The 14,492-nt window shown below is 35.8% G+C and overlaps 1 protein-coding gene across 5 annotated transcripts in view; it reads right to left on the bottom strand.

Moving 5' to 3' along the window:
* Positions 1–13,522, bottom strand: part of WDR17 (WD repeat domain 17) — a 94,335-nt gene extending 80,813 nt beyond the window's left edge. For all 5 annotated transcript variants that reach the window (XM_036763458.1, XM_036763460.1, XM_036763459.1 and 2 more), the window contains exons 1-3: positions 13,400–13,522; positions 10,219–10,402; positions 2,962–3,192 (exon numbers count right to left, since the gene is read on the bottom strand). In XM_036763458.1, coding sequence (XP_036619353.1) covers positions 2,962–3,192; positions 10,219–10,402; positions 13,400–13,522 — 538 coding nt within the window. The remainder of the gene's footprint in view (positions 1–2,961; positions 3,193–10,218; positions 10,403–13,399) is intronic.
* Between the last annotated feature and the right edge of the window lie 970 nt (positions 13,523–14,492).

Raw genomic sequence — 14,492 nt, 5'->3', positions numbered from 1 at the left:
GTGGAAGAGTTTTGCATAATGATACATGTGTGGCCTATGTTGAATTGCTTGTCCTCTTAGGGAGGGTGGTTGGGGAGGGAAAAGGGGAGAGAATTATATACAAAGTTTTTGTATGCAACTAGGAAATAAGATATACAGGTAATGGGTCATAAACATCTATCTTGCCCTACAAGAAAGTAAGGGAAAAGGGGATGGGGGGAGTGGGGTGACAGAAGGGAGGGCTGACTGGGGAATGGGGCAATCAGAATATATGCCATCTTGGAGTGAGGGGGAGGATAGAATTGGGGAGAAAATTTGTAATTCACACTCTTGTGAAAATTAATGCTGAAAACTAAAAATATTAAATAAAAAAATTTTTAAAAATATGTGTGTATATATATATATATATATAACATGCCTTAGGAATATAGCAGACCATTCTAATGTTATGGGGGTAACAAATGGCTGCCTTAGTGCCCTCAACAATGAATTATCAATCATATTACTGTCTCTTCTTCCTCTCATCCCCACTGAATGATTACTCAAAAATCCCTGTAGTCACATCATAATTCCTTGGCGGACAAGAAGCAGCCTACTCCTCAGTGGGTCCTTCTCCTCCTCTTTGGGAACCATCTGATAGCTTTCTGTTACCTAGCTTCAAATATTCAGAGTTTCTTTTTCTTTTCTCCCCCATATCCCACTCTTCTACCCTCCAATCTCATATACAGATGAGGATTCCCCTCTTTCTTCTGATCTTTTTTCTTCTTTGCTTTTATATCAAAATCCTCTATTTTTATTTTTTCCTCAAGGTAAACATTCATTCTCTCTGATAAGCCAGAGAGTTGGAAAGCATTCCTTAAACCCCAATTATCTTCTTTTCTAGAAGGATAACCATATCTGCACTGGTAGCATAAATGAAACACTACATAATTCTATGACAGTTACTGCAGTTTTCCCTGCTTTCCATACCTGCTAGAAGGGAGAATCATAATCCCGTCACTCTTGTTAGAAGCTTTCCTGAAGAACTTATGAACAGATTGTTTACCCTTATGTCCCTCTGGTCACAGGGGAAATCAGAAGCTTGAGGTTCGTATGCTTTTTGCATCCTTTCAAGAACAAGAAAAGATGATTTCCCCATCCCCTCATTTGGAGGCTTCTACCCTCAAAGTTTATAGTAATACTTTCCCCTGTATTACTGTACACAACTTGCTTCTAGGAGTTAGCCAGAAATTAGTGGTCAAGAGCATGTGAAGCTACCTGCAGTACATCCATGGTCTAAGAATACAGGTGCAAGAAAGGTTAAGGGTATACCTTTCTAAGGTCCAGAAATCCAGGAGGTGCTAAACTAGACTACCACCCTATTACTCTGAGGTTTTGTTTTGTTTTTAAATCTAAGGCTTAACTGAAGATAGCTACGGACCATCATATACTACTAAATGGATCTGTGAGTGGAAGTCAATTAAATTAATAGTTATATATTTAACACATCATTCACAAAAACTTATGAATAAAGTATAAGTACTATTACAAATCCCTGGGGTCCTGATAACTTGATTGGTGGTTGCCTTGGTTGCCTACTATCTCTGGCTTCAAGCTGCAGAGATACTTCACTTCATTTCCCAGACTTCTACATAGCAGTCATGGACCTTCTGTTTTTCCCCCTATCCCACTTCTGCTTTCCAGTTCTTGAATCTTAATCAAATCAACCCTTTCATTTTTCCTCTCCCTATTAAAATGCAAACTCAAGCACTGACTTAATTTTGTATTTGTATCCCTCGCATAAAGCACAGTGTTTGGTATGTAGCAATCAGGTGATTTTTTTCTTTCTCTCTCTCTTTTTCTTTCTTTCTTTCTTTCTTTCTTTCTTTCTTTCTTTCTTTCTTTCTTTCTTTCTTTCTTTCTTTCTTCCTTTCTTCCTTTCTTCCTTTCTTTCCTTCTTTCTTTCTCTCACTCATCTAGTCACAGCAAGAAACTGAGACTCAGAAATGTGAAGTAATTTGCTCACAGCATATAACTAGCAAGTTTCAGAATCAAGATTCAAAGCTAAATCTTCTGATTCTAAGGTCAATACTCTTACTGATTACACCAATTGAATATACCAATAATGATATTCAAAGAAAAGGAAAAAATCTGAACAGTGAATCAATTTTTTTTGTAGAATACTGAAGATATATACTTCTTGTAATAATAAATGAAAATTATTAGCTTCTCTTCTAAATATCATTTGTTGGGGTGGGATCTTATTCACCCTTGTATCCTCCACAATGCCTTACACATAGCAGGCCCTGATTAGATATTTGTCAAGGGAATGAATGAACTGGTAGTTTGATAGGTAGCAGGATTTCTACTTCTCATTGTGACATGTTCTCTCAATCACAAGTCCCAGGGTCTCTTGCGAATGAAATGGGATGGGACAAAGTGCTATGTAGCCAGGAACATTCCTAGGAAGGACAGTAAAAATCACGATGTTGCTTCTGCTGGCAGATTTATGGGCTCTAAACTGCATAATGAGTTAGACCTGGTGACACAAACACTAGAACAGGTATGAAACAAAATAGGGGTAGGATGAGAACCAGTGGGCAAGAAAGGGAATGATCTCTTGGTTCTTTCTCATGCAATGTCTCACATCCATGTTAGCATGCTCAAGCTTAAGATTATAACCATATAGCCAGAAATATCAGGAGACAAAAGAAGGGGGACTAAACAGAACAAGAGAAGACTAGTTGTTTTTTAATATCAGAGGTCTATTCTTTATGATAAAGAAAAGCTGCTTTGAGATACTTTACATAGCATCTCCAATGACACATCATCACCAAGAGAATACCATGTGAGAGAATACCACACTTAGCAGAAGAAAACTTAAAAAGAAGCCAGGAGAGAGCAGTTGTACTCAGACTACTCTACTAGTCAGTCACATTGATTAAATATTATAAGCTCCAAGATGCATAGTTCTTAGATCATTTAAATTATCTAAATGCTTACCTGGCTGAAAAATTGAGAGAGTTCCATCAGTATGTCCAAATACAATTTTTCCTCTTTTTTGGGGATGCCATCTAAAGAGACAAATATCAGACAAGAAGCTGTGGGCCTCTTTGTGTACAGTCACACCTACATCTGATCCTGAAGTAGTCCAAATAATCAGTGGGCCTCTGCGGGAAACAAATGCCACAGTATCTCCAGCATTCCAGCACCAGCTGATGGAAGTAGGAATTCCTGGAACAAATTTCAAAAAGAGACTGGGATAAAAGATAAACAGTCCAAGTAAGTAAACATACAGTACAATATTATTTGCACTTATTCCTTCCTGAAACTCAACTTTTTAACACAGAATACAGTGTGCCCCAACAATTTTGGTGTAGTTTTAAGCTTTAATAGTTGAAGTTTATAATCTGATGAACCAAAAAATAAATTAAATTTAGAGATTAGAAACATAGAATATCCAAATTTTGGTTGCATAAAGGTGAAGGTTAGCACATATGTAGAATACTGTATCTATTCCTATCACTCAGAACTTCACTGTACCACCTCTGAGATCCAGAACATTTAAAATCCCCCCCACTTTTGCCTACAAACTTTTGCTCTTTCCTTTCCTCTGCTGTCCTTGAACAAATCACATACCCTCTTGTGCCTCAGTCCCCTACTCATTAAAATGAGGGGATTAGAATGCAATGGCCTCGAAGGTTCTTTCCAGCTCTAAATTTGTGATTCTATGAACTCCTCCCTAGTATCCCAGTCCACATCTATTCTGGCCTCATTTTGCCTCTCTTTCTAAACAGGGACCCCAAAGTTAGCTATTCCAGGGTTATGCTCACCACCTTTCAAGAATCCCCTTTTCCCCTATTGACCCCCTTCAATTTCATTCATTATAAATTCACGCTAGACAGATTAGCCCTCACTGCTTTCACTTGCTTGGCTGTTCTTTCATTGAGCTCATGCCTGGCACATTCTCTATGGCTACAATTTCCACTTTTCCCCAAGTCTACATTCTTTGTATTCAGAGCAGATTACCCATCCTCCCATTTTACTGTGAAATTCCAACTCATTTGATGGGAACTACTTCAATCCCTCTCCTCCAAATTGCAAAATTCCTCTGTGTCTTTCCCTATCATTTCTTAGAGGAAGAGATAGCTTCCTTTTCATCTCCAGAATTCTGGGACTGGGGCCTTGATGTCCTAACTGGTCTATGCCTCACCTGGCCCACCATTCCAGGCAGGCCCCAGACGTGCTTTGCTTTACTCCCTACTCTCCAGATGGCTTTTAAACCAGAGCTATCAAATGTGAGGCTTCAGCAGCATGCTTGGTGGCAAAACTCCAGAGTACCAAACCAGATTAAAATGTAATTGGGAAATGTCTAACAAAATAAATAAAAATGTAATAAAATGTAGTTAAGGTTAATGTTGTGGTTTTCTAAGGCATTATGCAGCCACAAGGATCCATTTCTATTTGAGTCTGAGTTCTAAACTACTGCTTTGCCTCCCAGGCTAGTCACCATGCCTTGAGATTTTAACCCTTTCATCTCTAGAACCTCCAACCTTGGGACATGCTATCCTGATTTGTGTGTGCCTCACTATGCCCCAAATCTGCCCTGGCTACTAAGCATGCCAAGTTATAACATTAAGATATTGTGAGACGTTTTACAAAATCATAATGTACAAAATATGGCAAGAGAAGAAAATGGAAAGATCAAATTTGTAGTCTGAGCAAAATAGGCAAGGCGAGAAGGAAAACAGGAGGACCATTCGTGAAAGAAACAAGATCACAGGAGTGTGATTTATGAATGAGCTAATGTCTGTGTAGTGCCTTAATATTTATAAGGTAGTTTACATAATCTACGTTGTTTCTGACAGGAATACTATACTAGTAAATAAGAGAAATCCTATAGCTGTAGTTAATTTAGGCCATATTGAAGCATTTACTAAGGATTCAATGCTATTATTGTGGAAGAAATAGAGAGAAATATGCTAGACAGGATGCATTTTGGTGGATTGTCAGGGACTGGATGAATGGCAACTCAAAGAATAATCATTAATAGGTTGCTGTTGATAGGGGTTTCTAGTGAAGAGTCCCAGGTGTATATCCTTGATCTTGTACCATTTCATAATTTCAGCAATGGCTGAGATAAAAAGAATGTTGATTAAATCTGCAGATTACTGTGAAGAATAGTTAACATACTATATAATAAGATACAAAAAGATCTTACTAGGCCTGAAAATGGGGACTTAATGATAAAATAAAGATTTATACTTAGACAACTTCATAATTGCAAGCTGCAAGAATTTGCCTAAAAATGATCTGTGGGTTTTAGTCCTATGCAAATTCAACAATGATGTTTCAGCCAGAAAGGCTAAGGTGGTCGTAGGTTGCACTACAATGCCAGTATATGGAGTTAGAAAGTTTTATTTTCCTTGTATTCCTTAGACAACATTTTGAGTTTGGGATTTGGTTCTCAAGGCCATCTTTTAGAAAGAACCTTGATAAACTAGAGAGCATATATAAGAAAGTAGCATGTTAAAGAGCTTTAAGATGATGCTATATGAGGTTAACTTGACAGAATTGGGATTTTCAGTCTATAGAACAGAAGCCATAGAAAGGACAAGATAGCTATCTTTTTTAACATTTAATTTTATTTTTTTCTCAATTACACATAGAAAAATTTTAACATTGTTTTCTTTTTTCAGAATTTTGAGTTCCAAATTCTCTTCCTCCCTCTCTACTCCCTCCTTGAGAAGGCAAGCAATTAATCCAAGCAAGCTATCCATATTCACCATGCTGCAAAAGAAAATGCAGAAACACACACACACACACACACACACACACACACACACACCCTCCATAAGAAAAATAAAGGAAATCTAAAAAGTATACTTTGATCTGCACTCAAACTCCATCAGTTCTTTCACTGGAAGTGTATAGCATTTTTCATCATAAGTCCTTCGGAATTGTCTTCAATCTATTGTATTGCTGAAAATATCTAAGTCTTTCACAGCTGATGATCATACAATATTGCTGTTACTGTGTATACTCTTCTCCTAGTTCTGCTCACTTCACTTTGAAACAGTTCATGTAAGTCTTCCCAGGTTTTTCTAAAACTGTCCTACTTATAATTTCTTATAGCACAGTAGTATTCCATATTCTACAACCTGTTTAGCCATCTCCCTAACTGATAGTCATCCCCTTGATTTCCAATTCTTTGCCACCACAAAAAAAGCTATAAACATTTTTCTTTGATCTCTTTGGGATGTAGACCTGGTAGTGAAATTGCTGGATCAAAGGATATGCATAGTTTTACAATCCTTTGGTTATAGTTCCAAATTGCTCTTTAGAATGGTTGGATCAGTTCACAACTCCACCAACAGTGCATTAGTGTTCATATTTTTCCACATCCTCTCCAACATTTGTCATGTCCTTTTCTTCTGGCATATTAGGCAATCTGATGGATATGACATGATGTCTCAGAGATGTTTTAATTGCAAAACTTCTTAAATTTAATGTGATCAAAATTATCTTTTTTATATCCCATATAAAACAATTTCTATCTCATTTGGTCAAAAATTCTTCTCCTATCCATAGGTCTGACAGATAAAATTTTCCATGCTCCCCTAATTTGCTTATGATATCACCCTGTATGTCTAAACTGTGAGTCCATTTTCACCTTATCTTGGTAAACAGTATGAGATGTAGGTCTATACCTAGTTTCTATCAAACTGTTCCCCAGTTTTCCCAGCAATTTTTGTCAAATAGTGAGTTCTATTCCAAAAGCTTGGATCTTTAGGTTTGTCAAACACTAGATTGCTATGGCCATTTACTACTGTGTACTGTGTACCTGAACTACTCTATTGATCCACCACTCTATTTCTTAGCCAGTACCGGATTGTTTGGATGATTACAGCTTTGTAATACAGTTTGAGTCACCTTCCTTCACATTTTAAAAAAATTCCCTTGATATTCTTGACTTTTGGTTGAATTTTCTTATTTTTTTCTAGCTCTATAAAATAATTTTTGGCAGATTGATTGATATGGCGCTGAATAAGTAAATTAATTTAGGTAGAATTGTCATTTTTATTATATTGGCTTGGCCCACCCATGAGCAATTAATACCTTCCCAGCTGTTTAGATCTAACTTTATTTGTGTGAAGTGTTTCATAATTGTGTTCATATAGTTCCTGGGTTTGTCTGGCAAGTAAGGAATTCTTTTCTTCAATGACCTTTTATATTTTTTTCCCATTTAGCCAATTCTACCTTTTAATGCATTCTTTTCTTCAGTGAATTTTTTACTTCTTTTTCCATTTGGCCAATTCTACTTTTTAAGGAGTTTTCTCTTCAGTGGATTTTTGTGCCATTTTTACCATTTGGCCAATTGCATTTTTAAGGTATTTTTTCCAGTATTTTTTGTGTTTCTTTTTACCAAGTTGTTAACATTCTTTTCATAATTTCCTTGCATCCCTCTCATTTCATTTCTCATTTTTTCCTCTACTTCTTTTACTTGATTTTTAAAATTCTTTTTTGTGCTCTTCCAGAAATTCTTGTTGGGCTTGTGTCCAAATCACATTTTTTTTTCCTCTGAGGCTTTGCTTGTAGCTGTTTCGCCATCATCTGACATCTTTTGAATTTGGGTCTTGATCTTCCCTATTACCATAGTAATTTTAGGACAAGGTTCTTTTTTTGTTTTCAAAGGTTTTTTTTGCTCATTTTCCAGGCTATTTCTTGATTTTTAACTTTATGTTAAAGCTTGTCTCTACTCCTGGGGTGGAGAGGGCATTGTCCCAAACTTCAGGTTTTTCATGCTGCAGTTTCCAGAGCTAGTTGTGTAGGTTTTTGGTTCTTCCAAGATAATATGATCTAAGGAGAAGTGTGGTCACTGCTCTCCTGGCCTGTGCTCTCTAGTCTTTACCCAGGAAGGGACCTTGTTCCCTTGTAGCCACATATGCTAGCACTCTTCTTGGCCACAGAATGGTGGCCAGGTCCCCTGCTCTCCTGCAATCACAATCTCTAGTGCTACTTTCTACCTTGGAATTGAGATGAGGATCTCTACTCCCTTTTGAGCAATCACAAGCACTCTTCTCCACCCTGGAACTATGATGAGGGCCCATGCATTCCTGTGGTCACAAATAATATTGCTCCTTTTGTTCCTGGAACTGTGAGCAGGTCCCCTGCCCTTCTGGAGCCACAAGTGCTAGTGCTCCTTTCTGCCTTAGAACTGAGACTCCCTTGTGAGTGACCAGAAAAAAAAACTTTTATCTACCTTGGAACTGTGAACAGGGCCCCTCTTTCCCTGCAGTTGCAAGTACTAGTGATCCTCTTTGCTCTGGGACTGCAATCCAAACTGCATATGGGCAATGAGACAGGGTCCTGAACCCAGCACCAGCAAAGGGTCCCCCATTATATTTTTCTGACCACTTGTCAGATCCCTTTACTGTCTGTAGGCTGAGAACTCCCAAAGCTGTTGCTGCCACTAATGCAGCCCCTTCCGAGGTCTGCTGCTGGTGCCACAGCAGGGCCTGCACTTGTGCTCCATGCTGACCATCACTCTGGTGAAACAGACTTTTTTGCCTACCTCCTAAATTGTCTTGGGCTGGGAAATTGCTTTTCTTTACATTTTGTTGGTTCTGCAGCTCCAGAATATGATTTGAGGCATTATTTTAAAATTGTTCGGAGGGGAACTTGGGAAAGTGCAGGTGAATTCCTGCTCCTATTCTGCCACTTTGGCTCTGCCCCCTGGGACAACTATCTTCCAATATCTGAAGGTATAACATGAAGAAAAGGGAATACCCTTTTCCTACTTGGTCCCAGAGCACAGAAATAGAAGCAATGAATCGAAGCTTCAGAGAAGGAAATTTAGAAAAATTTTCAAACAATGTTTTGATACTTAAATACTACAATAGTTCTATGACCTCACCAAGGTCAGCATCACCACTAACAGCATAGATTGCAAGCTACCCTCACCTTCTTATCCTGTGTTACTCTTATCTATGTCTCCCCATACATTCTACACAGAGGAAGTATGCCCAATATGCTGGGGGCCATCTTCTAGTTCTCTTGACTTTGCATGGAAACTAGTGGAACAGACTGTTATTTCTTGGTCTTGCTACATGGCAAGATTTGGTCATACATCTCTGTGAACACATCATTACTTTGCTTCTTATTATCAGTACTTCATTGGTAATGTGTCATAGCCTGTTTACACCATATATTTTACTAAAGCTTTTTGGGTTACTTTTACCTTCAGTTGTTTAGAACTCATGGAATTCCATGACTTCTAACCTTGCACTAGAAAAATATTATTTTCAAAAAGATGTTCTTACAGTTATCCAGAAGTGGAATGTACTGATCTAGAAGGATTAGGGTTCTTCCTTTCTCAGGTTCTTCAAGCAAAGACTAGAAGACTACTTGTCAGGTATAAAGAAATTCATGTTCAAGTTTGGATTCAACATGATGGCCACTGGGATTCCTTACTCCCAGCACCACTGTGAACTGGTTATTATAGATAAGGCCAGGCACATAATAAGCAATTAATAAATGCCTGTGGAATAATAGACATAAGTTAGGGAATCCTGACTGACAAAAATTTTGGTCTCATCATTTTGATGTCTGGGTACCAGATACTACAGTTTTTGCATATGGTAGATAACCTTCAGGAGCCCAAGGTCAACTCCATCCCATGATGTCTTCAGGCAAGATAAAACTATAATTAGAAAAAATAAGTAATTCGTGCTTTTATTTTGTTGGTTTTAAATGGTCATAATACTTCCTAATAGTTCTCATTTATTTACCATCCAGTTAAGTATTTTTAATGGTACCCTAAAAGAAAAATACATTCTAAACTCCTTTAAACTTTAAACAGAAGAATAAGAAAGCCTGAGCAATGTTTGAATGTTTGTAGGCCAGAATTTTCAGCTTCACTTTAGAATTAGTTCATGCTGAGGAATCTTTCACTCTACTACTTTAAATACTAGATATCAAAGTAGTAAAATGCCTGAATCTGGAGGAAAGAAAAGCAATTCTTGCCCCTTCATATGAGCAAGAATACTCTGTGCACCTTAACTACCTCACTTTATGAAGAAAATAAGATAATTATTATATAACGTAAAGTTGACATGACATGAAAGAGGTAAGCGCTTAGTACCAATATGACTTTCCACAAAATTATGTGTCATTCTCCTTTAAAGCTTAAAGTTCATTGGTATTTGTCAAAGGAAAAATAATATTCATTCAATAAGTAAACTCCTATTGTGAAAATACCTTTTGTATTGTCAAGTTTTGCAACAACTTTTTGTTCAGCCACATTCCAAATGATCACTAAGTGGTCTGCACTGCCACTCACAAAGATGTCAGGGTTGTGGGGACACCAAGAAATTGCAGTGATTGTCTTTTTATGTTCAGACATAATTGCATGCAATTTGAATTCATTGTACTGGTGATCCAGCTAAAAGAAAGAATACACACAAAATAAACACATTAATATATCATTTAAATTTATATACTGTTCACTAGAATGTTTGGTAAAAAAAATAAACAGAGATTTGAATATACAAAGAAACTAATCTTGACATTTGCTGTAAAAGAACTGAAACTAATTAAGAATTAGAGATTTCATATATTTTCATTTTAACTTTTAAGCATACTTGCAAAGATTCTGAGCATGTGAAAACTGCCTTTTCTTTATAAGGTCAACGACTGCATTTTTGTGATACAGTCTCCCTTGTCTTGTACCAAGTCTTTGCTGACTCTCAAGCTAATCTTTAGATATTGATCAATCAATCTTTAGAAACAAAATAAATGGAAGATATCTAAGTCACTTATTTGAGCAAAATGTATTTAACTTCACAGAATCACAGAATCTCAGAGGTGGAAAGAACCTCAAAGGCCATGCAGTCCCACCCAAATCTAAAAAAGAATTATTTTACAACATACCTGACATAGTCGTTCAAATACCAAATAAGGGGTGAACTTACCACCTCCCCAGGCAGACCATTATACTCATATAGATAGATAGATATTTAATATTTTCATAAATTATATAATGCTATAGCTCTCCTGTATAACAGAACTGCCTGTAGTATTTTTTTTTACCTACTTTCATCATTTCATCAGAAAAGGACTGAATTGCCAACTGTTCACCTGATTTGGTTATTAAGTTGATTGAAAGAACCACCTTTGTAATACCCTCGTATCTTTTTGTTACTGTTTTCTAAATGTTGCCTATTTCCCATTTTGATATTGTTTCTAAGCTGGAATGAAAGAACATTTTTTTCTATTTTTTCTTATATAATTCATAAATGTGATTAAGGCTTATGACTAATGATAAGAGAGGGAGATGGCATTGTGGATAGAGACCTGGCCTTGGAGTCTGGAAGTCCCAAGTTCAAGACCTGAATATAAATTATATATATGTAGTATAGCACAGGCACATAATATATTACATATAATATGTATTTCATCTACATACGTATGTGCACATATATACATGTATAAACACACACAGATATATATGTATATATTAATTAACCTGTTTCTGACTCACACTGGCTCAGTGACTCTGAGCAAGTCACTTAACCACTCAGGACACCCAGCAATTCTTGAACACAATAACACTACGGAACAGTTGTTGATCTGCATTGGTGAGGGGAGTTTCCTCACCAGGAGCTCATTACATTGAAATAAGATCCAATTAATAAATGTATTTGTGGAAAAACTTGCTAATTATTTAAAGAAAAATTTTACCATGTGCAATTAGTTTTTAGTGACAGACCAAACCCTTGAGTGAACATTTAAGTTGAAATGAATAATGTCTTGCATGTTTATAGTACTTCATAGTTTTCAAAGAGCATCCACATAAAATATTATATTTAAAGTTAACAGATCTTCCAGTTTGATTTACCTTTCATGTCAATTTTTACAACACAAAATAATTTCCATTAGCATGAATTTTATTTTAATAAGACTTTAGGGCAGGGCTCTGTGGCTAAACTAAGTTCTACTGTCATGTATATTAAATCATTGAGTTCACTAATTTTCAGTTTGTTTCAGTATTTTATGGTACACAAAATTTTCTCATAGGTTTAAAAAATTTACTTATTAACATATTATGACATATATTAAGCTTTCTAGATGATCTACTTTTAAAAATCTACATGTTTTTAAATTGCCAATCATAGGACATATTTAAATCTTATCTCTTGAATCACTATAATATCCTAATGCTTCTAAAATGCTGGTAAAAAAAAAACACATGCAATGACATTTACTGGAAAGCAATAATAAATCATTAACAATCAGAAAATTAAACTTTTTAAGCTTTTAAGTTAAAAACCCTTTAGTACAGGTTCTGGTTACACAATAACTTGCTTTTTCTAATACTTCATAAATCTGTGATTTCACAATAGTAGCACAGCATTGGCCCTGGATTCTCAAAGACTATGCCAATGGAGAGCAAACTCTTGAATTTCAAAATACTCCAAAGAATGCCTCATTGACAATCAATTGATTGTCTGGAGACCACCCTAGTTAAGTTCAGAAGTGAAGAATACCAAGAGTAATGAAACTAGGTCTTTTGAGTACTGAAACTGAAATATGTACTTGAGTGTTTGCCTTCAACATTTGGCTAATATTCATTGGTTTTACAAGCTTCAAGTAGGTTTACTCCACTTATAATACACTGAGTTCAAAAAGTCTATCAGAATTCTTTTATTATGTTGGAATTTTCTTATACTAAATGCTATTTGAAACACAGGCCATAGACAGCAGCTTGAAAATCATGAGAAAATTGCTCCCTAATAATTGTAACATGGGCAGCTAGGTGGCACGGTAGATAGAGATCCAGGCTTGTAGTCAAGAAGACCTGAGTTCAAATCTGGTCTCATACACACTGGCCTCACTGACTATATGACCCTGGGCAAGTCACTTAACCCTGTTTGCCTCAGTTCCTTATCTGTAAAATGACCTGGAGAAGGAAATGGCAAATAAATCCATTATCTTTGCCAAGAAAACCCTGAATGGAGTCATGAAGAGTCAAACATGACTGAAATGACTGAACAACAACAATAATTGTAGAAGTAAATAAGTGAAATGCAATATATATTTGTTCCCTTTGTATATATAAAGAAGATCCCTCTAAGAATATAAATATATAATATAAATATTATAAATAATACCTTATATATAATAAATTATTAAAATTTTAAATCAATCCATTAAAATATTATTTCAAATAATATTAATATATAAATTTTACACATTATATAATATAAAACATAGTACATAAATATATACATATACAATATATCTAAATCCCTAAAGGGGAATACCATAAGAATATTTCTATAATTCTTAATTAAAAATAAATTTGATAAGACTTGAAATATAAACCCATAATATTATAACTTCCATGAAGTGTTGGATTATTAATAAGTATTAATTTTACCTGATAAATATAGATTGCCAGAGTAGCACAGTAGGCAAATCTGTCTCCACTGGCTGCACAGACATCTTTGTTCCAAGGTTGACACCCAGCAGCCAACAGGCCCACTTGCTTGACTAGGGGCATCTTTGACTAGAAGATAGCATGAAGAAATACCAGAATCATTTCCATTGTTCAACAAATCATTTTATTATTCAATGATAAAGCATGTAATTTCAATCATCCTACTCTTTGAAAGACCTCTGAATTCAGTTCTATTTGCTATAGTGGCCAGAGAGGTTATAAACATACACAAAGCCCTCTAGCTTTCACATTTTCCCTGATGACTATACAGTCTGTTCCTTTGGGACAATGGGAGAATTGCTTACTTAATTATATTTCTACATTTTATAATTCTGAATCAGATAAACTTTCTCAGTTTGAAAGTCAGTACTTTAGTAGCAAAAGATACAGTTATATTTTCACCTTTTGCAAATTTGAATTACTTTGTAGTTTAAGAGGCCTTTTCTGATCATTGTCTCATGTAGTTCAATATCTCTTTCTTCAGAATAATTGGAGAATAGGGATGATATTTATTAAGTGCTTAATATTGATTTTCATTAAATATTTATCACAGCATCCCAGTGTACACTACTTTTTTGTAGACTGGATCTATGATTATATTGGTATAGAGAATTCTAAGTGAGAAAACTCCTTCTACTAATGCAGATGTCATCTGTGCTACAAATTCTATTATAAAGAGTTGCTTGGGGCACTGAGAGGTTAAATGAGTTGCTCAAGTTCACCTGTATAGAGTGTGTCAGAGGTGGGGCTTGAACAACCAGGTGTTCCTAAGTCTTCCTAACTCCACCATGCCAAGCTGCCTTTCTCAAAAGTAAAAACCAAACAAAATAAAGATCCAACCTGTGATTTAATTAGGGTATACACACATATGTGTATGTAGATATAAATATATGTGTGTGTGTGTGTGTATATATATACATATATATATATACACACATATGTAATCAATGTAAATGGATAATCTCAGAGGGAAAGCACTAATAGTTGGGCAGGCTGAGGACCAGAGTGGGAGAAGGAGACTGGGAAAAGCCTC

This window comes from Trichosurus vulpecula, chromosome 6 (genome assembly GCF_011100635.1).
Source record: "Trichosurus vulpecula isolate mTriVul1 chromosome 6, mTriVul1.pri, whole genome shotgun sequence".
Classification (NCBI taxonomy): domain Eukaryota; kingdom Metazoa; phylum Chordata; class Mammalia; order Diprotodontia; family Phalangeridae; genus Trichosurus; species Trichosurus vulpecula.
Note: the sequence above shows the minus strand (reverse complement) of the source record. Positions and strands in the feature narration are given on the sequence as shown.